Source organism: Plectropomus leopardus, chromosome 10, assembly GCF_026936395.1.
Source record: "Plectropomus leopardus strain MGB_pleo_1.0 chromosome 10, ASM2693639v1, whole genome shotgun sequence".
Lineage (NCBI taxonomy): Eukaryota > Metazoa > Chordata > Actinopteri > Perciformes > Serranidae > Plectropomus > Plectropomus leopardus.
In genome coordinates, this window is record NC_142185.1 from 33,380,726 (window position 1) to 33,405,497 (window position 24,772).

Here is a 24,772-nt window from a genome sequence, read left to right on the forward strand (position 1 = left end):
TATCTAATTTATAAGGCAGGAAATAAAAGGATCATAAAATCCAAGATGTGTTTTAGAAGGGGAGCCTTCTGATTTTACTTGTATTTTATGAGTGAGAGGACAAGGTCCTTTTTTTCTAATGTAATACCGGTTTGCATTAAGTTTCTTTGTTTTCTGACTAATGTTGTCTAACCACAGGAGCAGTGTTTTTGGTATCTTAGAGCCGTGTAGAGTTACTGCCCCTGACTGACTGACATATTTCGAGGGTATTTCGTATTATATTCCATGTATAAATACACTGACAGTACAAAGCAACGGTACCAAAGTGTAGGCTACCATTAACCCCAGTAGTGAATGCAATAACTGCAGGAATTTTGTGTTAAAGTACACGTTTAATTAATTTAAGATCTATGCCTTTTCTGTGCACTCAATAGATTATTATTAGCATGACTAGCACAACAGAAAAGCATTTTTTTGGTCACAGATACCCCAAAATCAGCTGAATTGCAATAAGAAATGTTTTTGTTATAGTGAAGACTGGGAAAGCAATTTTATTTCTTTATTATTGGTGTTGCAATGAAAATTATTAAAGTCCTAATTCCATACCAAATGTACTGTATGCAGGCTGCTGTAGACTTTTTGTCAAAGAATAAGTGTTTTGCAGCTATTATACACTTGATTAACATCAGCGACGATGATATACTTCCAGGAGATGATTCGATGTGTGTTCTGTCAGACTTCAGTGGGCTTAAACTGGACTTTATGTTGCCACAGAGAAACCACATTGTCATTTGAAATATTTAAAACTTATTTTTCTATTATCTATCTCACCACCATCACTGATTTAAATATTTTAGCAGCTGCATATTTAGTCAAAAACCTTTATTTTATCATCATTATTAAGATGAACCTGGGACTTATCTTTACTCTCACACTTTAGAAATAATGATGATAATAATACTTACCACAACATATTTTTAACATTTTGCCTTTATTAGACAAAATCAGGAGGGAAACAGGAGAAAATATGGTCAAGATTCAGACTCTGTGGGAGCCTGTAACCTCTCTATAGAGAACGTGCTGCTTTAGAAAAAATGCTGCTGTTATGTGAAATAATGTGCTTTACAAATAATTAATCGTCAAACAGTTCACGATTATAAACAATCATAAAACCTAAAAAATACATTTCTCTATGTACAAGAAACACTAAAAATGTGGCCGAAACGCCAGCCCAAAGAATAATTAATCTTGAATCAGCAAGTTGAAATTCCAACTCAGGCGTAGCGTCGTGTGCGAGCCTAACCCGCCTGTACAACTGACCCAACCTAAGAGACGGATCAACCAACTTTTTTTTAATGATTAAAATTAACATAAAAAATAAAACAAAGATGGCCGGAGGAAATTAGTTTGATCGTCTTTTCAAAAACATAGGTAAAGTTAGCAACTTGGTAAGAAACGATCCACAAATTGATATCATAGATTCAGAGATATGGAAGAGATATGGAAGATATGGAAAAATGTCTAGGGAACAAAAAAAAATATTATTATAACTTCAACTATATTCTTAATTACCATAATAACATATTTTAAATACTGTTACAGAATTTTTTTTATCACTTTTTTCAGGCCATTTCCTTTTTTGTTTGTTTTGTTGTTGTTTACATTTTTCTTTTTTTCTAATTTTCAGGTAAATTTCATATACTTCTGTTTTTTTTACTACCTTCTTGTGAATTTTCGGATCATTTGGTGTTAAGGCGTTCGTTGCCTTCTTCCTGTGTTTTTGAAAGAAAATAAGTGAATTTGTTTAGCTTTCAAAGGGTTAAGGTGCATCCCAGCCAGTCCTCATAATGTGAACGCTCGATAAACAAGTGCTGGGTGACACACAGGGAACACAGTGTGAATACTAAAACAGCTCACAGAGAAACCCCCGCCGCTGCTCTCGGCTCCGCTCGTCTGTCCACAAACTGCAGGTTGATGGATGTCGCCGGGCAGAGCAGGGTTCTGGTGATCGGCTTCACTGTGGTTCCAGCAGGATCCGGCCTCACCTCGAAGTGCTTTATCATCTTTAAAATTGAAAAAGAGAAGCATTTAAGTAGAAATACATGGAATCAGGATGTTTATTTATGCAACACACACAGTCCACATCCCAGTTAATGATTACCGGCCGCTCGCCAGCAGATGGAATTACTCTTGTAGTTTTTGGCTGAGAAGTCAGACGACTGATTTGTGATTTGTATTCACTGCCAGGTATAACACAAGAACAGCCGGAGCACTGTGTTTTGATTGGATTATTACGATGGATCAATTCGGCTCTCTAAATGTGGCTAAAACATGACTGATTTTTAGGGAAATTACAAAGACTTTAACATGCTTGGATCACAGGGTTTTAATGTTCAAATGTTACTTTGTGTGATAACAATGAATTGAAGCCAAGCTTTAGCAGTGGCATTGTTAGGCCTGGGCGTCGGAGGCTTCACCCCTAATGTGTACATATATATATATATATATATATATATACATATATATATATATATATATATGCTGTTATCCTTTCATGTACCTTTTATCTACTATTTATAACATTTCTTCTTCTTCTTCTTCTTCTTCTTCTTCTTATTATTATTATTATTATTATTATTATGATTATAATTATTATTATTAATTATTTGAAAAACCTTCCTCTGGTGTTTCCTCACTTATGGTTGCTTTTCCTCAGTTTCTGATTTTAATGAGAACTCTTATTTTTGTGCTTTAATTAATAACAGTCTTTTTTTGGAGGGGAAGCACTGCATTACAGTTTTGCTTGTATGAGAAGTGCTTGATTGAGCTAAGACAGAAAAAAGTCGATCGATGATAGAGGTATCAACAACGAGCAGATCTCACCCTGGACAGAAGGAGATACATCTCCAGCTCAGCCACCCGTCTGCCCAAACACGCCCGGATCCCAAAACCGAACGGCACTGACCCGAAGGGGTGCTGCCTGGACTTCTCCTCGGCTCCTCGGAGCCAGCGCTGCGGCAGGAAGGCGTGAGGGTTGGGGAAAATATTCTCATCATAGGACACCGCGTAGTGGCACAAGTGGAACAGCGTCTGTGAGAGATGATCGTAAGTACGATTTACTTAAACCTTTGAAACCTGAGCAAATTAGCTTGATTTCTTTCAAAATCATTAGAAGAGGGTGACAAGCAACTTGACAAGAAATGGCTTAAAAATATGCAAGAAATAAGTAAAAAAAAGTTACAAGAAAATTACCCCCAAAATAAATAAAATAACAAAAAAATAAAGAAAAATAAAGAAAATGACCCCAAGAAAGTGCTACTAATTAAATATGTTTTTTCTATAAAATAATTTAAAATGTAGTATTAAAATAATAATTACATAACTAACAATGTGGTATGTGGTATGTGTCTCACATTTTTGGGGAAGAGATGATCTCCAACCACAATCTCATTTTCAACAGTGAGTCGGGCATTTCCTGGTACCACTGGATACAACCTGGTGACCACAAACACAGTGAGGAGTCAACAAAAATTTCATGTTTTTTTCGGCAAAAGCAAATATCATTACTGTTACTATTATGGGCTCAGGAACTCTTCAGTAAACACAGTTTAACGCTGCATCCACAGATGCAAGTTCAGACTCGACCATGTTAAAGCCAGATAACAACATCCAGAAACGAAACAATTTCTCTGAGCTCATCTGAGACGGACTGACACAACGTGGAAAAGTGTGCTGTGGTCTGACGAGTCAACATTTCAAATTGTCTTCTGAAATCATAGACATTTGGGCTAAATACGAAAAAAGAACAATCAGGGTGTTAAAAGCCAGCATCTGTGATGGTAAGGGGGCTGTGTTAGTGCCCATGGCATTATGGGTAACTTCATCTTTGAAGGCACCATAAATGCTGAGAGGTACATACAGGTTTTGGAGCAACATATGCTGCCATCCAGACAATGTCTTTTTCAGGGATGTTGTTTATTTCAGCGAGACATTGGGACACATTCTGCCCGTGTTTCAGTCGAGTGGTGCAGGAATGTGTGTGTGGTACGTTATGAATCACAAAATATGACAACAGAGACCGTGGACAGCTGAGCACCTACAGTTGTTTATCAAGCAAAAAAAAAAAAAAACACACACACAAAACATAGTGTCTTTGCTTCTCAAATGCTTTGTTAGTGTTGTTAAAAGAAAAGGTGATGTGATAAAGTGGTAAACATGCTCCTGTCCCGACTTTTTTTGAAACATGTTGCAAGCATCAAATTCAAAAATGAGTGTACGTTTAAGAAAAAACATTAAAGTTTATCAGTTTGAGATTCAAAAATCTTTCTTTTAATTGTTTTTTTGTCTTTTGATTTTATTTTATAGGACAGCTTAAGTGTGTGCAGGAAAGGGCTGCAGGTTGAAGTCGAACCTGCGACCGCTGCAGCGAGGCCTCAGCCTCCGCACATGAGGCGCCCGGTCTACCAGGTGAGTTACCAGGTGCCCCTAAACATCAAATATCTTGTGTTTGTATTGAAATTAGATCAAAACATTTGCAAAGCCTTGCATTCTGTTTTTATATGAGTTTTACGCAGCAACAGAACATTTTTGGAACTGGAGTTGTAACATAATGTATTAATGGGTATGATAGCCTCTGACCGTAGTGTCTCTCTGATGATGGCCTTCAGGTACGGCATCTGAGCGATGTCGTCGCTGTTTGGCACCTTGTCCCCGGGGCAGACACCTATCACCTCCTGGTATAACTGTTCCTGGATCTCTGGCTCCTTCGCCAAGTTGTAAAGAGCCCACGAGATAGTGTTGGAGGTCTGCAGCACAGAGGAACGCACTGTTACCATCTGCTCTTTTATGCAACATTTCAGTTTTTTGTCACTGAGCAGATTTAGTGAGAGTCAGGTAAGTTGTCTGATTAGAACCAACAGTTTCAGTGTCTTACCTCATGAAAGAATGAGTGCTGTCCTTAGGGACAACGAGGACTCATTTCTTAAGATCTGGAGCCCTTTCTTCAAAAATGTACCATCTGCACTCAAATAAACTCTGTTTAAAGGTTGATATTCTTCAAAGTGGAAGCAAACTACACCTATAGTGCCACGTGAGATTTCTTAGATCATCTTTTGCCTTATGCATGTGATGAGAGTCAGAGGACAATGTACTTCACTTGTTAGGTTACTGTCAAATTCCTGTCAATGTCAATAATGTTATTAAATATTTTTATTATCTATTTTTTATTGTATTTTATTTTGTGATTTTTTCTAGATTTCTTTATTTTTCTTATTTATTTATTTTTCTAATTTTCCTTTTTATATATTATACCTTGTAGCTGTTGTGTCTATACATGACAGATTTCTTTTGTATACTGTGAGCCTTGTTTTCTGAAAATAATAAAAATATGTTTTAAAAACTTAAGATGTTAAGGTTAAATTAAATCTCACTATTGAAATGTTTCTAAGGCTACTCACACACTGTATGTACTCACCGTGTCGACTCCTGCCAGCAGGAGTTCGGTGATGCTGCCCAGGATCTCGGTGACCGTCATCTGATCGCTGAGCAGCAGGTGTGTGAGGTACGCTCCCTCCACACTCTGGTCCAGGTGCACCTTCTCCTGGATCTCCTCTATTTTTTTCTGCACCAGCTCTTCAGCTTCAAGACACAAGAGAAAAACTCAGATTTCAATTTCTCATGAGACAACCAACACAGCAGGCACTTGTCCACTAGATGGCAAAGAAACAGCTGTGAGGGATCCAGTTCAGACACTGACCATGAAACCTGAACTCTAGTAACCTTTAATGGCAGAGAAAGGCTGCAGAGGGACCCAAAACCATAAGATCAGAGGGGCGCTCTGACATGAGGTCGTGAGTGTGTATCCGTAGAAAAGTGTGTTTTCACGTTTACCTGACATTTGTGTTCATTAATACTTTAATATGAGTTATATTAGGTATCTCATATTATTATTGTATAGTTTAATAACCATCATGAGAATCAAATAACCAAGATAAATAAGTGTATTTGCAGATTTGATTTGGGGATACTTGTGAAATAATCGCATTCGCACAATTGACTGTTGTAGAATATAATGACGGCCATGAACTGTTTTATTTCTTTACAGACAACACAGCATTTTTTTTCCCAAAGATATGTGTCGCACGGCAGTTTCAATACCAACAGGACAAAGTGTTAAACCTCAGTGCTATCTGATGACCACCTGAAGCCCAATAAATGTTGGCATTATACGTTTCTGCAAACTATGGCTACGTTACATGAGGCACAGCGATGTCTCCGTAAAAAACAGCCACAAATAAATACAATGGCTTTTTGTGGAACAATCCTAGCAGGCAATGTAGCAATGTCTTGGTAAAAAAAACAACTTTTCTTGGCACTAATGTGGCTGGAAACTAAGAAATAATTTTCTAAAATATAACCTGCCTGTACTGGTCTGCAGCTTGGCAGTCGGCTCATAGTTTTAATCTTTTTTCGTTCAGCATGAAAGTCAATAAATAGGCTAAAGAAACGTGCTTGAATTGTAGAGTTTTCTTGCAGAACTGTATTGTTTTTTATTGATGTCGTAAAAAAACTAAGTTTGACTCATCGGGAATGCCCTCATGACATCACACATTCAATGAAAACTGCAACAAGATGGCTAAAAGCATGCTACACTCGGATTCATTTGTTACAAGAAATGATTGACGAGATAAAACTAATCTTTTCCTTTTATTAATGTAAAATGTTAATGGAGGGGTTTGTGTTTGTTTTTTCTTCATTTTTGTTTTTGTTTGTTGTTTTCAACTCTCATTTTTTTGTTTTTTAATTAATCTTTAGTTATTAGAGTTTTTAATTGTGTGTAACTAAAATAAAGTAAACTAAACTACAATAAAAAGAAGATAAAATCTATCCTGAAAGGAAATTGTTGTGCAGCAGCTGCAAATCAGTGGGAAGAGTGCAGATATACAGAAGGCTGAAACAGCACTAAGGCAGAGATGTCAAACTCCAGGCCCAAATCCGGCCAAATCCGCAGCGTAATTATATTTGCGAGATTATATCAAACGTCTATTAGAGCTGGCCTGCTGGTATATAGTGCATGTACCGCTAATAGTACAAATCCCAGAATGCACTGCAAGTGCGTTGGCACGTCAATCAAGACCTGCAAGCGTTTCCTCCTCCTCTGTTGACATTCATTAGCAACCTCATGCTGTCAATCACCTCAGGCAAATTTAAGCTATCTCTCCCAAAAACTGACCAAACAAAAGGTGGACTTTGAAAACAGGAGCTTTCTAGACAGGTGGGAGGCAGAGCACCTGTTCACGAATATAGAGGACAGACCTGGTTAGAAAATTATATTATATTTTTGTGTTGACCTGTGAAAAAAGTTTTCCATTGAGAATGAACTCAAAAAGCTACAGACAGAGAGCGGGACATACATTTTTTAATTTAATTTAATTTTATTTATTAAAAATAAAAATAAGAAATGAATACCATTGTTGTGTCTGTTATTTGAAATTTGATTTCTCTTGTGTTTATAATATTAATAAGCTTTGCTTGTTCCAGATTCAATGTTTAAGCTAGACATACGTTTGTTTCCATATGAAAAAGTGTATCATTATGTATCTGGAGAGAAGGGAAAACGCTCAATTGGAGTCAATTTTTCAATAAATCTGGTCTGGCCCGCCGCTTTGTCCCAGTTTTTAATATTGGCCCACTGTGTATTTGAGTTTGATCCCTGCACTAAAGGTGAAAAATATACAAAATATGTATTTAAAAAAACATTTAACAGTAGGGTGCAATCTTAATATGTAAAATATATACACAATAAATCCACTGTTGCTCACCAACTTTGAAAAGATAATCCCACGCTGCAACAAACTTCTTCCAGAAAGGCATGTACGGCCAGGCGGACTGTGGGAAGAGGACGATGATGGGGGAGAGCCGGAACATTTCCCCCACGGAGAGGATGAAGTTTTGGGTTTGCTCGGGCACCACCTCGTTCATGCAGCCCAAACGAGTCTCAAACAACACCGAGCAGATCCCTGCATGTAAAGATACAATTGTTAAACACAGACTGCTTGACTTGTGAGGGACAGAACAGAAGTATGTGGACACTTAAACGTTACACCCAGTGGACGGGCTTCAGCAAACTGTTGGCTAAATTTAAGTATCATTGTAAAGCTGCAGCACTGAAATCAGAGACCTGAACCAGCCTGTATACACAAAAATATGTGAACAAGTGTGTTCACATACCTTTAAGTAGGTGTGTTGTTTGTCATGTCTAACAGCAGTCCATTACTGCAAAAACATGGACAGAAAGTAAACATTTTGGATAAGCTCTCTGGTGTTTAACCCTTAGAGCCTGTTTTAATATCGCACACACTCGTATCGCTCTGCGCACAAAAGGCAGGTTTCAAAATCAAGCTTTAAAAACAGTATTTATACATTTATATTATGTTTTACTTTCATTGAGTTATTTTTAACCAACAGCAGTCCTAATCATACATTTAAAATACTCATGCATTTTCAGAATTTTAACCCTTTTAATGCCAGGTTTTTGTCATATAAAAAAAATCTACATTTACATTATTTTCTTCTTTCATTGAGTTTATTTTTGTTATATTCAGCATCAGTCCTAATCATAAATAAATACTTTTTAATTTTCAGAATTTTAACCCTTTATATGCCAGGTTTTTGTCACGATGTCACTATGTTTTCGATGAAAATACTACTACATAAAACATACTAAGACATACTAAGTTTTTTTTTTTAAATTATCACAGCCTTGGAAATGTCAATGATTTGCATCAGCATTGATTTTTTTTCATTATTTATTTTATTTTTTAATGCTCTGCAAACAAAATACACTTTTTAAAATTTAGGCGATAAAAATATTATGCATTTATACTATTTTCTTCTTTCATTAAGTGTTTTTTTTTCAACATCAGTCCTAATCATAAAAATCAAATATATTTTAATTATCAGAATTTTAACCCTTTATATGCCAGGTTTTCTTTTGTCATGATGATACTATGAAAAAAATGAATTATTTTCAATATACTACATGCAGAGTGTTTTTTTGTTTGTTTGTTTGTTTTTCTTTTAAAACTATCACAGCCTGAGATATTTAAGTAATTTGCAGCAACATTGTAACAGTGCACCTTGTGGAAACAGCATGTATTTTCTCCATATGCCAAATATGGGGAAAAAATTATGTCTTTGGGTGAACAACCTGATGTGAAAATTTGTTGAATAGGACCATGATTATAGGTTATAGAAAGCACCTAAGCCTCCCTTTGTGATCATACACGCAGTATCTAATCAGCTGTCAAGGCCAAAAGACTCAACCTGTGTGTCAAAGTTGACACTCTGAATGACGGCTCACACTCGGGCTGCTCTACCAACAGCTGACGAGTTCTCTGCTCTGCCTCCGCAGTGAAGAGGTCAACGTGTTGTTGCCGTCGTCACAAAGCACTCAGACTTCAGGTTGAGGCAAATGTGTAACAGATTTCCACTCAGCACAGAGTGAAGTGATGCAGACAGCCGCCAGGCTCAGCGACATTTCCGTCTGTCATCCACCACCGTAACCTCTATGCTGCTAATCAAGATGTTTTCGAGTATCTAGAGAAAGATGAGTCTCCGCAGCGTTTTCAGTCGTTCGTCCTCCACTGACCTTCAAAAGCAAATTTGTAGAGTTCTGCAGTCAGGTCATTGACCATAACTCCCTGTCCGCTGGTTTCCCTCAGCCAGGCCACTCTGTCCATGAAGTCCGTCACCACGGCGTTGATGGTGTTGGAGTAGGAGGAGACGTGTTTGGGCTTCAACATCCGAGGATTCAGGATGCTGCGAATACGCTGCCACTTGGCCCCCATCCTGCAAACAAGGGTTAAAAAAAAAAAAAGGAAATAAGCCTTCTTTTAAAAATGATTTTCTAATTGCACAAATTTCTTGCAGTATGTGAGACATTTATTTCCAAGTTACTCATTGCCTTTTCAAATGTTTTTTTTTTTTTTTTTTAAATAAATCGCTTTGCTCGATTCAACAGTGTTCAAACATTTAAATACTTGTCAAAAGCATCTGAAAGCAGCACAAGAAAAGCGAAGTCGCTCCGGGTTTTAAAGGCTTAAACACCTAAAGTATTATGCAGATGTATGTTCCATGTAAGGGTGTATACCTATATAACATATCATCAGCTCTCTGATGTCACAACATTCATCAGCGATGACGAGCACTGCCGCAACCAGTCACACAGGAACGACCGGGTGACGGCGAGGAGAAGCAGCTGTCGAAAACATGGTCGTTGTGCCTGTTCGGGTCCGACTGGAGTTAAAGGCTCCTATTGTCAGTTTCATAACAAATCTTATGTCATGCAAGGGGTTAAAGATTTGTCATGAAGCTGTTGATGACACCTGTGCTGACTCACTCTTTGCTCCTCCCACTCTGCATTACAAACCCCGTCACCTTAAAGTACATCGTGTACGAACGTCATACAGAAGTTTGCCCAGAACTTAAATAACTGACCAATATAAATATAACTATAAAAAACAATATAATATAAAAATATAAAATATAAATATAAATAAATATAAAAACAGATCGTTTATTAGATTGTACAGTGTGGCTTAGTTTTAAAGGTCCTGTATGCAACATCCATCCCTCCGTCCTGCCATCCCTTCATCCATCCATTTGTCCATGAATCCATCCACCCGTCCATCCAGCCATTTGTTCATCTGTCCACTAATCCATCCGTCCGTCCATCCATCCATTTGTCCAGCCATTCATCCATCCATCCATCCGTGCATCCTTCCATGCGTCCATCCATCTGTCTATCCATTCCTTCCGTCCATCCATCCATCCATCCATCCATCCATCCATCCATCCATTTTAATCCACTTTACCAGGCTCAGGTCACAGAGACAACAGGCTGAGCAAAGTTCTCCAGTTGTCCCTCTCCCCAGCAACACTTCTCAGCTCCTCCTGAGGGACCCTGAGACGTTCTCAGGCCAGAGGGGACATATAGTCCCTCCAGTGTGTTCAGTGCCTGAACCACCTCTACTGGCCCGTTTCGACATGAAGGAGCAGCAGCTCTACTCCGGGCTCCGCCTGGACGTCTGAGCGCCTCACCGTATCTCCAAAGCCTCCTGCAGACTGCGCAATTTCTGCAATCTTACAAGTTCAGTGCCAGCTCCACAGTGCCACACGGATCTCAATAAACTTGGGTACGACATCAAAGTTTGATGTGTGCAGACTGCACGATGGCATCACCTATGGAAACGCAAGCTACGTCCTAGGTCTATCAACATCAACGTGCATGAACAAAACGTTCTGCCATCTACGCCGCTGTGGCAGTAAGAGCATAATCAAAAAAAAACACGATCGAGTCCTCGCTATAATGCCATTTGTGTGTGTTGACAAAAGTCCGAAGAAGAGGAGGACGAGAATGTGGACGCGGTAGTGGCTGAAGAGATGAGGCCAACTTGGCACGACAGATTTGCAGCGAGAGCTCAAAGTACGTATTACCATCTTCTAGCAATAAGCATTTAACTGCATTTCTATTGGCTGGTTAGTAGATGAACGTCGTACCAGCCGTCACACAGTCAGATGGTCATCCCAAATTCCTGAAACAATCAGAGTTTTACCCGAGGCTTTCTTTGATCACACAACGGTGGCAACAGCTGAACGTCTCTCACTGTACGACGTAGGACCACCATTTTAGAGCCACGACCACGACATTTTAATTTGTTTATAAGCTTAAATAACATTATGATTAGCCAATATTTGCTTAGCTAGCTAGCTTTATGGCGCTGCAGAGGAAAAATGGCTACTGTCACTGTTTCCGTGCCATCTGCCATTTCTACTATCCTGAAACGTCACGCAAATGTCTCAATATGTGTGTCAACAAACTTTCCCAGCTTACCACCTGAATTACAACATTGGAGGGCCGTTCATTTGCTCGTAACTTGCAAATGCAATATTTCCGGGAGCACGTGAAGGCAGCATTCGCTCTGTTAGCTGCTTGCCTCCAGCTCAGCCAGCTCCATGTTGAGAGCCGTGTGCAGACAACTCACACACTCCGACTTTCACATCGAGCCACTTTAACTCGAGCTTTAAAGGCCGGTCACCTCCTTTTTAAAGCCCTGCAGCTGCCTGAGTTCACCAAATCAAGTGAGTATTTATAGTTTTTAAGCAACAAAAACAGGGAAAGTCTGAATGAAACTCACTGAATGTGTCTCATAGCCTCACATTAGTCTTATCTGAACACTTTTTGAACCGAAGGAGGACATTGGATTTTTGTTCAGAGGGCACGTTTTCAGCCTTAATGAGCAGGAGGAACACTTGAGTCCAGTCTGTGGGACACAGCGAGGATGTAAAGCCAGAGGATCTATGAGGGGTTTCACTTACTCTGTCAGGGGTCCGTGGGCCTGGTTCCTCAGCTCTCTGTAAGTCCTCCAGTGCGGCATGTCTGACCGGACCGGGTGTCTCCCCTCCTGCCTCAGCACCTGCTCTATCAGCTCGGCGCTCGCCACGTTCACCACAACCATGGGGCCGTACTTTGACTTCCACAGAGGACCGTAGATCTTGCTGTGCTCGATCTGTGGACAAAGTCTGTAAGTTATTGGATGTTCAATGCACTAAAGCACTTAAAGGTATAGTTCAACCCAAAATGAAAACTACATTTTTCCTGTTACCTGTAGCATTATACTGAACAAAAACTGAAATGCAACACAGGTGTGAGTTAAAATCTGTTGTCAATTGTTTAAATCTGTGTTAGTGAGCACTTCTTCAAGATTTTATATAGTAACCTGTCTTACAATCTAAGTCAGTGCACTACAAAGTAAATGTCTGAACCATTGGCAACAAGGTAGTACACCCCTAAGGGAAAATATCCAAATTGTGCCCAATTAGCCATTTTCCCTCCCTGGTGTCATGTGACTCGTTAGTGTTACAAGGTCTCAGGTGTGTTAAATTTGGTGTTACCGCTCTCACACTCTATACTCTATCACAATATTTTGTGTGGCCACTATTATTTTCCAGTACTGTCTTAACCCTCTCGGGCATGCAGTTCTCCAGAGCTTCACAGGTTGCCACTGGGATCCTCTTCCACTCCCCCATGACGACATCACGGAGCTGGTGGATGTTCGAGACTTTGCGTTCCTCCACCTTCCGTTTGAGGACGCCCCACAGATGCTCAATAGGGTTTAGGTGTTGTGGTCTGATATTTGGCTGTGTTTTGTTCTGCGGGTGCCTGACTTTCCTCTCCCTGTCATTGCAGAGTGAGCACCGAGGGGCGGGGCGATCTCCTGGAGCACGGGGCGCCCAGCACACCTGCAGCTTGTTCTGCCTAAATTGGCTGGCTTCATAAGCCACGCTCCCTTTGTCTCCTGTGCCGGATGATTCCCTTGTGTTTCAGCGTCTCACTCTTGCCTCGTGTTTTGCTCTTTGCTCGTCTTTGTTAGCGATTGTAAGTTTTGGGTGCCTCGTCACCGTTTTCTTTGTTATTCTCGATCAGTTTTTTGTCCCATTTCGATGGTGATTTTTTAGTTTACCTTTTTGTTGTTACTTTTCCCTTCGGGTGATTTTCTGTTGATACTTTTCTTGTTTTGTCCTGTGAACTGACTTCCTGTTATATAATAAAAGACTATTTTTGTTGGAACTCCTGGCGTCTTTGACTGGCACGTAACATTAGGTCTGGAGACATGCTTGGCCAGTCCATCACCTTTACCCTCAGCTTCTTTAGCAAGGCAGTGGTCTGCTTGGAGGTGTGTTTGGGGTCGTGATCCTGTTGGAATACTGCCCTGCAGCCCCGTTTCCAGAAGGGCGGGGGATCACGCTCTGCTTCAGTATGTCACAGTACATGCTGGCTTTCATGGTTCCCTCAATGAACCGTGGCTCCCCAGTGCCGGCAGCACTCATGCAGCCCCAGACCATGACACTCCCACCACCATGCTTGACTGTAGGCAAGACACACTTGTCTTTGTACTCCTCACCTGGTTGCCGCCACACATGCTTGACACGATGTGAACCAAATAAGTTTATCTTTGTCTCATTAGACCACAGGACATGGTCCCAGTAATCCATGTCCTTGTCTTTTGCAAACTGTTTGCGGGCTTTCTTGTGCATCATCTTTAGAGGAGGCTTCCTTCTGGGACGACAGCCATGCAGACCAATTCGATGCAGCGTGCAGCGTATGGTCTGAGCACTGACAGGCTGACCCTCCACCCCTTCAACCTCTGCAACAATGCTGGCAGCACTTATACATCTATTTTCCAAAGACAACCTCTGGATATGACGCTGAGCACGTGCACTCAAAGTTTTCGGTCGACCATGGCGAGGCCTGTTCTGAGTGAAACCTGTCCTGTTACACCGCTGTGTGGTCTTGGCCAGCGTGCTGCAGCTCAGTCTCAGGGTGTCGGCAGTCTTGTTATAACCTAGGCCATCTTTATGTAGAGCAACGATTTTTTTTTCAGATCCTCACAGTTCTTTGCGATTAGGTGCCAAGTTGAACTTCCACAGACCAGCATGAGAGAGTGTGTGAGCGGTAACACCAAATTTAACACACCTGAACATTCACACCTGAGATCTTGTAACACTAACGAGTCACATGACACCAGGGAGGGAAAATGGCTAATTGGGCCCAATTTGGACATTTTCCCTTAGGGGTGTACTCACTTTTGTTGCCAGCGGTTCATACATTAATGGCTGTGTGTTGACTTATTTTGAGGGGACAGAAAATGTACAGTGTTATACAAGCTGTACACTGACTACTTTACATTGTAGCAAAGTGTCATTTCTTCAGCGTTGTCCCATGAAGATATAATAAAATATTTACAAAAAAGTGAGGATTGTACTCACTTTTGTGAGATACTGTATATGTATGTAGTCTGTATGTATGTGTGTGTGTGTGTGTGTGTGTGTGGATAGGCCTACTTGTGTTACAATCTGAAGAGAGAAATGTAGGTCAAACGAACAACAGACCTGTCCCCTCCCAGAGCCAGTCTGTCTCTTCTCCTAATCTCACTTACTTGCATTTGTTGTGTGGTTTTGAAATACCCCTTCACAAAAAGCCAGTTTAAGGTACTTAAAAAACTCGGTCCGCCTAAATCCTCCATAGTTTTCCGTTTGACGTTGTCACCCCTCACGGCGGTGGTGCTTGATGCGTCCCGGCGGTGGATGTCCCCATGTCTCCCGGGCTTCAGTCCGGCTGTCACGCTCTGAATCCCGCCACGCTGCTGTCGGTTAACCCGCAGTCCCACACCGAGCACAGACTTTCTGAGCATTTTACCGGACAGACAGCGTGTTTTTCTGCAGTGTCAGAGGTCCACGGCAGCGCTACAGTCTCAGTCTGTGTCTCTGATGTGGACTCAGATAATAATGGCTCCTTGTTTGCACTGGCGCGGCGCAGCGATTATAAATCCAACCTCTGAGAACAACTGTGGACTTTGATTACTAATCATAAACTTCACTTATTGTTAACTAATGCGCACATTCACAAAAAGCTCCTGGTAATGTGGAAGAATAAAAACTATCCAAATAAAGCCATAAATATGGCTCTTTAATGAGGGAAAACGTCATAATTAAAGCTGAGCTTTAATAATTTATAGCGCTGAGTCTGAGTCGGGCACGCCGAGGAGGAGGAGGAGGAGGAGGAGGAGGAGGAGGAGGAGGGAAAACTGCACTGATCATACCTGACAGGGACGTTTCTAGGATTTGAGGATATTGGGGGCTTAGCTCGGACTCTGTGGAGAAAAACAACACATTTTTATAAAATTAGAAGTTTTGGAAGGCATGTTTTCTGAAGAAAAAAATTCGGTGTTTTTTTTTCCCTTAAAATTTTTGTTGATTTAAAAGCAAAACTTTTTTGGTGATTTTTTTTCTTTGAAACTCTGTGTGTGTGTGTGTGTGTGTGTGTGTGTGTGTGTGTGTGTGTGTGTGTGTGTGTGTGTGTGTGTGTGTGTGTGTGTGTGTGTGTGTGTGTGTGTGTGTGTTTTTAAGGCAATTTTCTTTTTCTTTAATTTTTTCGTGACTTTTTTCTTTAAAATTTTCGTTGTTTTCTTAAGAAACATGTTGGTGATTTTTTTTCCTTTAAAATTTTTGTAGATTTAAAAGAATACTTTTTGGGTGATTTTTTTTCTTTGAAACTTTGTGTATTTTTTTAATAGTATTTTTTTCCTTTAAAATTTTTGTAGATTTAAAAGCAAAACGTTTTTTTCTTTGAAACTTGGTGTAACTTGGTGTTAAAAAAAAAAAAAAAAAACACTTCCATACTTTAGGTCCTGCCAAATAAATCACCAAAACTACACCATTTACCATACCCTGAAACTGTAAACGACGTTGGCCTCAGTGCCGAGACTACAGTCCCAAATATTCTATAAATAGTCCCAGATCTTATTACAGTTGTGGATTACTACATCTTGAAACTACACCACTCTTTCATTTTAATTTAGACATAGTTTTCACATTTTTATGGTATCTTTCATAGTTTCATTGTAATTCTCTTCTATAATGATTTCTTGATTTTTACTTTTCTTTGACTATGTTTACGTTAATCAACAAAGTACATTCCTTGTATGTGAAACCCTCCCTCACAATGAACCTGATTCTGATTTCTTCATGCATTGTTAAATTAAAAAAAGGGCCAAGTGTACAGAGATGGTACTGAATGACATACAGTTTGTATCCGGGCTGAGAATGTGAGGTTTAGTTTCACTTGCTGGCAGATGTTCAGAGATAAATCCTTTGTGTTTCGAAAAATGAGAAGTCTCGCTGTCAAAGAAAACCACACAGCTTTTCACAAGAAGTGTTTCCTCAGTCCACAAAAAGACATTTCAAGAACATTAACCCAATGAGCTCAAACAACCAACATTTTTAAAGTTAAAAAAAAGCCAAAATGTTTTCTTTAAATATCACCAAGGATAAAAAAGAAAACAGCAAAATTTTCTTAAAGAAAACATGCCTTCATATTTTCTTTAAAAATCTACAGTAAAATTAAATAAAATGAAGCAATTTAAAGTTGTACGCTCCTCCCCTAAACCAATTAAAAATGACATACATACCCTTTTTGCAGCACCCCCTCTCATAAATATCAAACAGTCTCTAAGTTATATTTAAATCTTCAATTCTAATCCTGTTCTGAATTCATTATCTTTTATAAAATATATATCTTTTAAAAAAGCTGTTATAGTCATGAAAAAGAACTGATGAGGAGGATCAATGATCAATTCAGAGAATGTACGGTCTTGAAAATTTGCCTCAAAGTCAGGGACAAGTCATGGAAATTTACTGGTAAAAATGTATGAACCTGGACAGAAATGCAGTTATAATATCGACTGCATTAGAATATAAAGGTGTATGTAATATTGTTCGCCCTGAGCTGTACATCAGGTAAAGAAAAACAGAAGATCGTGTGTCAAACAATCAAAGCATTCAAAGTGCTCCCACATATTAACTTCATCATCTCCGTGCTTGTGGAAAAATAAAAACAGGAAGGTGGACAACCGCAGGATATCCTGCTGCAGCCTTAGGAGACCTCAGGGTTGCCATGACAGCAGACTTTAGCGCCTCCATGTGGCAGCAGGAGGTGTAATTTTCATATAAAAATAATTTGAAAACAGAATAATTTGGGAAATGTAAATAAGCCATTACATATAGTGGCACAAAAATATATAAATACAATTAATGCACAAAAAACCTATTAAAATCTTTATTTTCTACAAGGAAATGAATCTCAAATATTGTACAAATGATGCTCTGAGGCTACCGTCCTCCGTAAGGCTAAACATAATTGACTTAAGACATCTTTATCTCCGTCTCTCACTGTATCAGTCAGCTGGGACACCGATGAAATGCTGAAACATAAACAGCAGCTTCCTGTTTGCTGAGGCGGCTCAGCAGCGATATGGGCATAAAACAAGACGGCCTGTTTCTCAACAGGCTGAGAACAAAAGGCACATCAGGCCCTTTAAGACTCGCACTGAGGTGCAGTGTCAAAGCATCTGGCTTGTTTTACGCAACACAGTTCATACTAAACTTGCACTTCTGATTGCTTGGCTATTAAAATATATAAAATATATTAAGCATTTCACCGTTGGTCGAGTTTATTTTGAAATATAAATAATTAGATTCAAGTATTGCAGGTTTAAAGCTACAAAGCGCGACCCTCGCCGAGTCAACTGAGCACTAGTGCGCAACTTCGCCAGAAATCATACTGAAATATCACATTAAACAAGATTTTAGAGACACGTTCATTCTTAAAGCTGCAGTAATTAATTATCACCTGCCTTTGACCTTAAGCTCTGCAGAGCATTTCTGCGTCTTTCAGTTCATTAATTTGGTTTAACCCCAGTGGCTGAATGAATGCAGGCACTGTACATTTCTGCATGCCACAAATATGTCATTTTTATATGTTATTGTGGAACTTTATATTTATTTACGTTTCAACATTGCTGCGGTTAATGTGTGGTTAGGTTTAGGCATAAAAACTGGTTGGTTATGATTAGGAAAGATCATGTTTTGGCTTAAAATTGTCATTTTCGGTGCACAATACTGACTGGATGTGCACCAATGCCTCATTGACAAAACAACAGTTTTTCACGGGACTATCCAAAGAGGAAAAACAGCTGACCAGTGACATCAAAAACCCTTCACTGGCTGTTAATTGCAGGTCTGGTCAAACATTAGCAAAATTAACATGCTGAATGGCAAAGCAAATTCACATCATTGCATGTGATGGAGTTCAACTTTGGTAAACTTTCACCGGTGAAGTCGCACCCTCCACCAGCTGCAAAGAAATGTGTGTGAAGAAAGTGATTGTTGCCATGTTTTAAGCAGCCAATTTTGTCTGATTTGTCCATGAAAAATTCAGGCTGCCTCACATGAGAGATGCTGCCTGGCTGGCAGTGAGTCAAGGAACAGACGTGGAACATAAAAAATGGAAAATGTACCAATAACATCGGATTTCTTGGTATTTCAACATTGAGATCTAACAGAGTGCCCCAGGGAGGATGTTTTTTCTGTAAACTGACGCAGAATTTAGCTGCGCTCTGGTTCCCTCATCAAAAAGCTTGTTGGGTTTTTTTTCCATTGAATTTTGGATAACTGTAAAAAAAAAAAAAAAAAAAAAAAAAAGAAGCTCAGCGGTAAAGAAACATTTATGATACTTGCATGTTTTGTTAAGATAATCTTCAAAAATAAACACCACGTTTAGGATTTTTGAGGAAAACAGGAAAGTCTCGTCAGACCTTATTTCAGACCCTGAACCTGAAACCTATAAAAAAAAAAAAAAAACAATCGACTTTAAGATGAGGGAACCTGAGGTGCAAAAATACTCACAAATTTGGAACATTTGGGGGACTTCATTCCTGTAGCACTCCTGTGAGGAATCTAATTATTTAGTGGTTGCAGGATAAAACTAAATCAAACAAGGTACAGTTGTCATCAAACCTGAATAATTCATTTCTGGGTTTTAGGACTCATTACTGGGGCATTATATCGACTTGGCAGGCAACAGTCACTCGCTGTTATTCGCTCATGTGTGATCATGCCCTAAAAGACTCCGGTACAGTGGTCTTCAGCTTGGCTAACATCCATCCACCTCCTGATGTTAAATCAAATATTAGGTGACTTTAGAAATGTTTATATAATTTGAAATGAAATGTTTAAATGTAATGTATCTGCTTTCTTTTGGTGACTGAGCTGTTTCGTTTTCTGCCCAAACATTTCCAGTCAGAGCAGACAACTATATTCTGTCAAAAAACTAAAAATGTTCACCATGATTTCTAATTCTGTAAATAAGCAACTTTTTGTTACCCCTTTTGCTACAACTTTCTAAAGAGATAATACATCAAAGTTACGTTTTTAGTTTGTTCTATTACCCCAAAGCACTGCAGTTAGATTTTAATTAATGCAGCTTTAAATGAAAATCATTTGTTGTCCTGCAGCTCAGTTTCAGGAATTCAAAGCAAAAAGCTCTTCGGCTAACTTTAAGAATAACGCTAAGACAAAAGCAGAAGACTGTCATATCACTGTGGCTCGTCCTAAATTAACTTTAACGTCCGCTGTGACAGATTGTCACCAATCACAAACTAATCTGAACCCCCTAATCCACATCTGACCTAAGGCACAACACAATGTCCTGACGTTGCTGAGCTGAAACGCAGAAATTCGACTGACGCCGTCAATCTGCCTCTGATTCGCTCGCTCAGTTTAACCACCGATGTGCTCCCCAGTCAGATGAAACATTACAGATAGTTTGATATAATTTGCTGCTTCTCTTTGTCGCGCTGAAATAAGGTGTCTCTTTAACAGACCGACTCCACACACAAAAAAAACAAAGATCATGAAGCCATAAATGTGACAGTGAGTTTGAGGTTGGCTGGCAGAGAAGCAACATTCTTCTAGCAGAATTGTGGATATGTAGAGAAGGCAGTCGCACATGAAAAGAAGAAAGACACTGACAGGTGTGTACCCGGTTCCTTTACTCCTCGCTGATGTTCCTCCTGATGTCCAGACGTGTTGCTCAGTCACTTTCACTGCCTGATTCACTCAGCTGGAGGTCATTCTCTGCAACACAAAAGTTTTTAGAATTGCTTACATGCACGTATTACTTAACGAATTCGTCCTCTTTGTACTGCAGTATTTCTTCAGTATTTTATTCCGGTTTCATTTCACTGAGTTCTCTTATCCTTTCATCTGTTATTTTACAGTTTAATTTATTTTAGGAAATGTCATAAAGCACTTTTTAACATTAGAAGAAACAAATACATGTGATTACACTCAGTGAGGGACGATTTTATCTTCTCACAGACCAATTCCCGTAGTGCATTGTCCATTTCATACCCCTTTCCCACCCAAATCTATGCAGATATATAACATGCTAATATTTTGGAACGACGTTCGAGCGATGCTTGGAGGGAGACAGACAGAACTTTTGGCGGTGTGTAATTGCAGGAGCCCATAAATACCCATGACTACTGCAGATTCATTTGTCCCAGGAATTATTGCCAATTGCAACCTTTCCAACCAAATACAACGCCAGACGTCAGCGAATGTTAGTATTTTTTTTTGCCCACTGGGAAAGGAGCTAACATTTACTATATATATATATATATATATATATATATAAAGTATACAATAATAATATTGACTCTTCGAGTTGGAAGTTAAAATTATATAAATAAGTAATGATATAATAATTCATAATGCAGACGGAGCAAAAAACATCATATGGCTTATTCATTACATCTATCGTAATAATTTAGCTTTTTTCAGTGTTAAAGATATTGTATGTATTTTTTGTTGATTAAATATACCATGTTTTCTATTATTCTTTCAGTTGTTTTGACAAGTTTTACTGCTTAATACTTAAGGGGGGGGGTACATGGTGTAATAATATAGATTAGATGAGTATGAAAGTGGAATTGTGAAACTCAGTTCCTGATGGTTTTCTGCTGAAACTGTCAAACTTCTGACTCATCTTTCACTTAGAAGCAACTGACTGATATCAACTGATATGAAAAAAAGAAGAAAACACTGAGTGTTTAAAAGAAAGGTCGCGGGTTACTCACTGAGTGTGTTCATGAGTCCTCCTCCGCTCTCCTGGTGGCGACTGCTGTTGTTGGTGCTGCTGGTGATTATAGGCATGCTGTGGTTGGCCGGGGGCGGGGGCGGAGCAGGCCTTCGTTCATCCTCTGAGTCGCTGCTGCTGGAGCTGTCGTCGCTGCTGGAGGACGAAGAGCTGTTTGAGTCTGAGGAGCTGTCGCCGCTGCTCAGCTGGTCCATGACCCGCGCCTCTGCCATCAACTCTGCAAACACACACACAAACAGAGATTCAGAAATGCGTGCCAAGTTTAATCATTTCTGGAAAAAAAGCAGTGTCAGCCCGATGCAAAAGTTCTCAAACTCTTGTAAAAACTGGATATGATGCTAAAGAACGTCTCTAGACTAAAGATAGCGTTACCTCTCTCGATGTCATCCATGGGCGATGCTGGAGACGTCTTCTCTTTGGGGGGAGAACTCTTGGTGCTGGTGGGGGTCTTATTGCTGCTGCTGCTGCTGCTGCTCTTCATCTGCTGGCTCAGGCGGCTGGTCTGCTGCTCCAGGCGAGAGTGGATCTTACTGCTGCCCTCGGCCCTGAGAACGCACATGAAGAGTTGGAACAAAGATGGGTCGAATGCATATATCAAGTAAAGTTTGAGCAAAACAAAATGTGAACCGCCAACTTATTTTATAAGAATATAATTACCACAGCTTAGAAAGTTAGATTTAAGACTTTTTATGAGTTCTTAAATGCTACAACCAAAACTGACATCAGTTGTTTGGGTAGAAATTTTACCCAAATATTTATTGTAACATTAAACACGACTTTTTTTGGTGATGTTCATGCAAGAGGAATTTGGCAGATTTTAATTCATTTATTCTAATTAATCTATCTTAGTTTGTCTTTTATCTTTTAATTTATTCTTTTAATCTGTCTTGATCGTGTTAAATTCTATTATTAGTACTAAAATGTCCATGTTAACTGCGTATATTCTTTGAATTGTAGTCACTCTTGTTGGTATGGGTTGTTATTGTTATTTTTGTTTTGTTAGTGTTTCTCTCTTTTGTCTGGCCTTAATTCAGCATTGTTGTTTGGCTCTTATGATTATGTTGCCTCTGCAAGAAATCCCCTCCTACTTCTGCTTTGCCTTGTTTGTCAAAGCACTTTGTAAACTCTGGTTTTAAAGGTGCTGTATTTAGAGTTTTTAAATTTTTTTTATTATTATTTAAAATAAAATAAAATAAAATAGAATAAAAGATGCTTCCAGTTATTTCTAACTCTTACGGTGCAACATCAGACAAAAAAAATGCACTATGAAACAAGTGGATGGAAACACAGATCCAGATATACAGATTACAGAAGGTAAAATCTGTTGAAGAAACATATATATATATATATAATAAACACTAATAAGAACTTTTAAAACAATTTTTGCTGCCCACCTGGTCTTCTTCACAGCTATATTGCTGTTGAGTTTTTCCAGTCTGTACTCTCCTGTATCATGGTTCACAATGAGGATGCACTCTTTCATGTATGGCCTCTTGGATCCCTTAAAGACTGTTACTGGAGCACTTGAACCCTACAATAAAAAAAAAACACAGGCAGGAATGTAGTCAGGACATCAGTCTGAGTCCAGTTTCACACAGTTTTGACTAGACACCAAAGACTCAAATTGCATTTCTTGAATTTTTGAGAACGCTAACTGCTAATAATGGCTCCTCTATGGAGGCTAAGGCCCTGAACACAAACACAGGGTTGGAAATAGCTTTTTTGTTCACTTTTCACTGTGGCTGGTGGATTCCAAAATCTACACAACTTTTTTAGACAAACATCAGTATCAGTGATAAATTGTTATTTTAAACACTTATCAGATTTGGCCCTGAATTTCAAAATTGGTGTATTCCTCAATCAGTTAGACCTGGAAATTAATACTATGGTTTAAATCGTAAAAACTTAACCCTTTTTGACCTGGATCAAAATCACTTTTATAGCGCTGTTCTCAGACACCTTTCGTGTGTTTTTAAACCTTTGAGCGCTGAACAAAGTGGCTGACCCCCTTAAATCATGGGGGGAAAGTCCATAAGCTACTTGATAAGACATGTCCCAAAAATGGCAAGAAAATATTTAGAGAATTCTTTTTAAAAAAGTTTGAAGAAAATATATAGGACGGAGAAAGCTATATTTATAATTATCATAACTGCATATTTAAAATCACATTTGAAAATTATTAGAATTGTTAAGTGTCTTTACAAGGTCATTTACTTGTTTGATTATTAACTTTTGTTTTCTTTTAGTTTTGTTTTGTAATTTGTAGCACTTTTGACCAATTTTTGAGCCATTTGTGTTTTTTATTGCTTATTGCTAGCAAAAACAAAAAAGTATCTCAAGCCAATTTGCTCGATTTTCAAAGGGTATACTGAAATTATTTATAGCTTACTCATTTATTTTGCTGACTATAACACATGTACAATGCGGTACAGTTCCGAAAGCAAATAATTTAATTTTATTTAGCCACTGACTGACCTCTAAATTGGGTAAAGTGATGGTGACTTGCTCTCCTTTGCCCACTTCAAGCTCCCCTTCACATGTTGTATCGATGGAGGCTGGCTTGAAATCATCTGTGGAAGAAAAGAAAGTTGTTGGGTTTTTTTTTTACATGTTGCATATATCTATATACATATAATATACTAAAAATTAACAACAGCGACATTATTATATTACAAAGTTTGGTCCCTCAGTGCTGCAGTTATCTACTTTCACCATCAGATGGCGGCAGCGTTCAGTTTGTAGCGATGCTAACTGAAGCTAACATTCTGATAGCTGGAGCATCAACGGTTGGTGTCAGTTAAGAGTTAACTAACTTATTAAAACGACAAAAAACATAAATAACTGTAAACTTATTTAAACGTGCCAACAGCGGGAACATATAAACAAATTGACGAGGCGGCTAACCTGGCTACACGTCAAACAGCTGCCTTCGGATCTGTTAGCTACAAAGCTAACTAGCATGCTACCGTTAGCCGACAGTAAAGCTCAGACTTGTGATTCAAAATCCAACTTACATCGCACTGTGTGGTAGCCGCTTTTGGGGTGTTTCTCAAACGTCTCTCCTAGTTTCAAGACATGTTCTTGATTGTCAAAGTTGGAGTAGGCTGTCCCATTCATTCTGAGAGTTTCATGAGCCGTAAACTTTCTGCCGTTTCTTTTTTATCCGATAACCATGTACGGCAGGATAGTTTCTGCTTTTCCAAGGATGGCGAAGGCACGACCCGCCATAGCCTC

The 24,772-nt window shown here is 39.1% G+C and overlaps 2 protein-coding genes across 4 annotated transcripts; both read right to left on the bottom strand.

The window, feature by feature from the left end:
* Window positions 1–951: 951 nt before the first annotated feature.
* cyp27a3 (cytochrome P450 family 27 subfamily A member 3) lies at window positions 952–17,507 on the bottom strand. Of its 3 annotated transcripts, none has more exons than XM_088083662.1 (9): window positions 15,642–17,507; window positions 12,358–12,548; window positions 9,629–9,828; window positions 7,800–7,997; window positions 5,453–5,616; window positions 4,618–4,784; window positions 3,393–3,474; window positions 2,863–3,069; window positions 952–2,042 (listed from the first exon to the last, which is right to left on the bottom strand). In XM_088083662.1, the coding sequence occupies exons 2-9, from the start codon at window positions 12,495–12,497 to the stop codon at window positions 1,893–1,895; spliced, it is 1,308 nt and encodes a 435-aa protein (XP_087939788.1). In that variant the 5' UTR covers window positions 12,498–12,548; window positions 15,642–17,507; the 3' UTR covers window positions 952–1,892. The 3 variants fall into 3 exon arrangements, with proteins under 3 accessions (XP_087939788.1, XP_087939786.1, XP_087939787.1); XM_088083660.1 differs by lacking the exon at window positions 15,642–17,507 and adding an exon at window positions 14,979–15,611; XM_088083661.1 differs by lacking the exon at window positions 15,642–17,507 and adding an exon at window positions 12,645–12,883.
* A 135-nt stretch (window positions 17,508–17,642) lies between these two features.
* eaf2 (ELL associated factor 2) lies at window positions 17,643–24,772 on the bottom strand. Its single transcript, XM_088083663.1, has 6 exons — window positions 24,553–24,772; window positions 24,014–24,108; window positions 22,933–23,069; window positions 21,911–22,083; window positions 21,519–21,755; window positions 17,643–20,514 (listed from the first exon to the last, which is right to left on the bottom strand). Exons 1-6 carry the CDS (start codon window positions 24,653–24,655, stop codon window positions 20,471–20,473), a joined length of 789 nt encoding a protein of 262 aa, XP_087939789.1. The 5' UTR covers window positions 24,656–24,772; the 3' UTR covers window positions 17,643–20,470.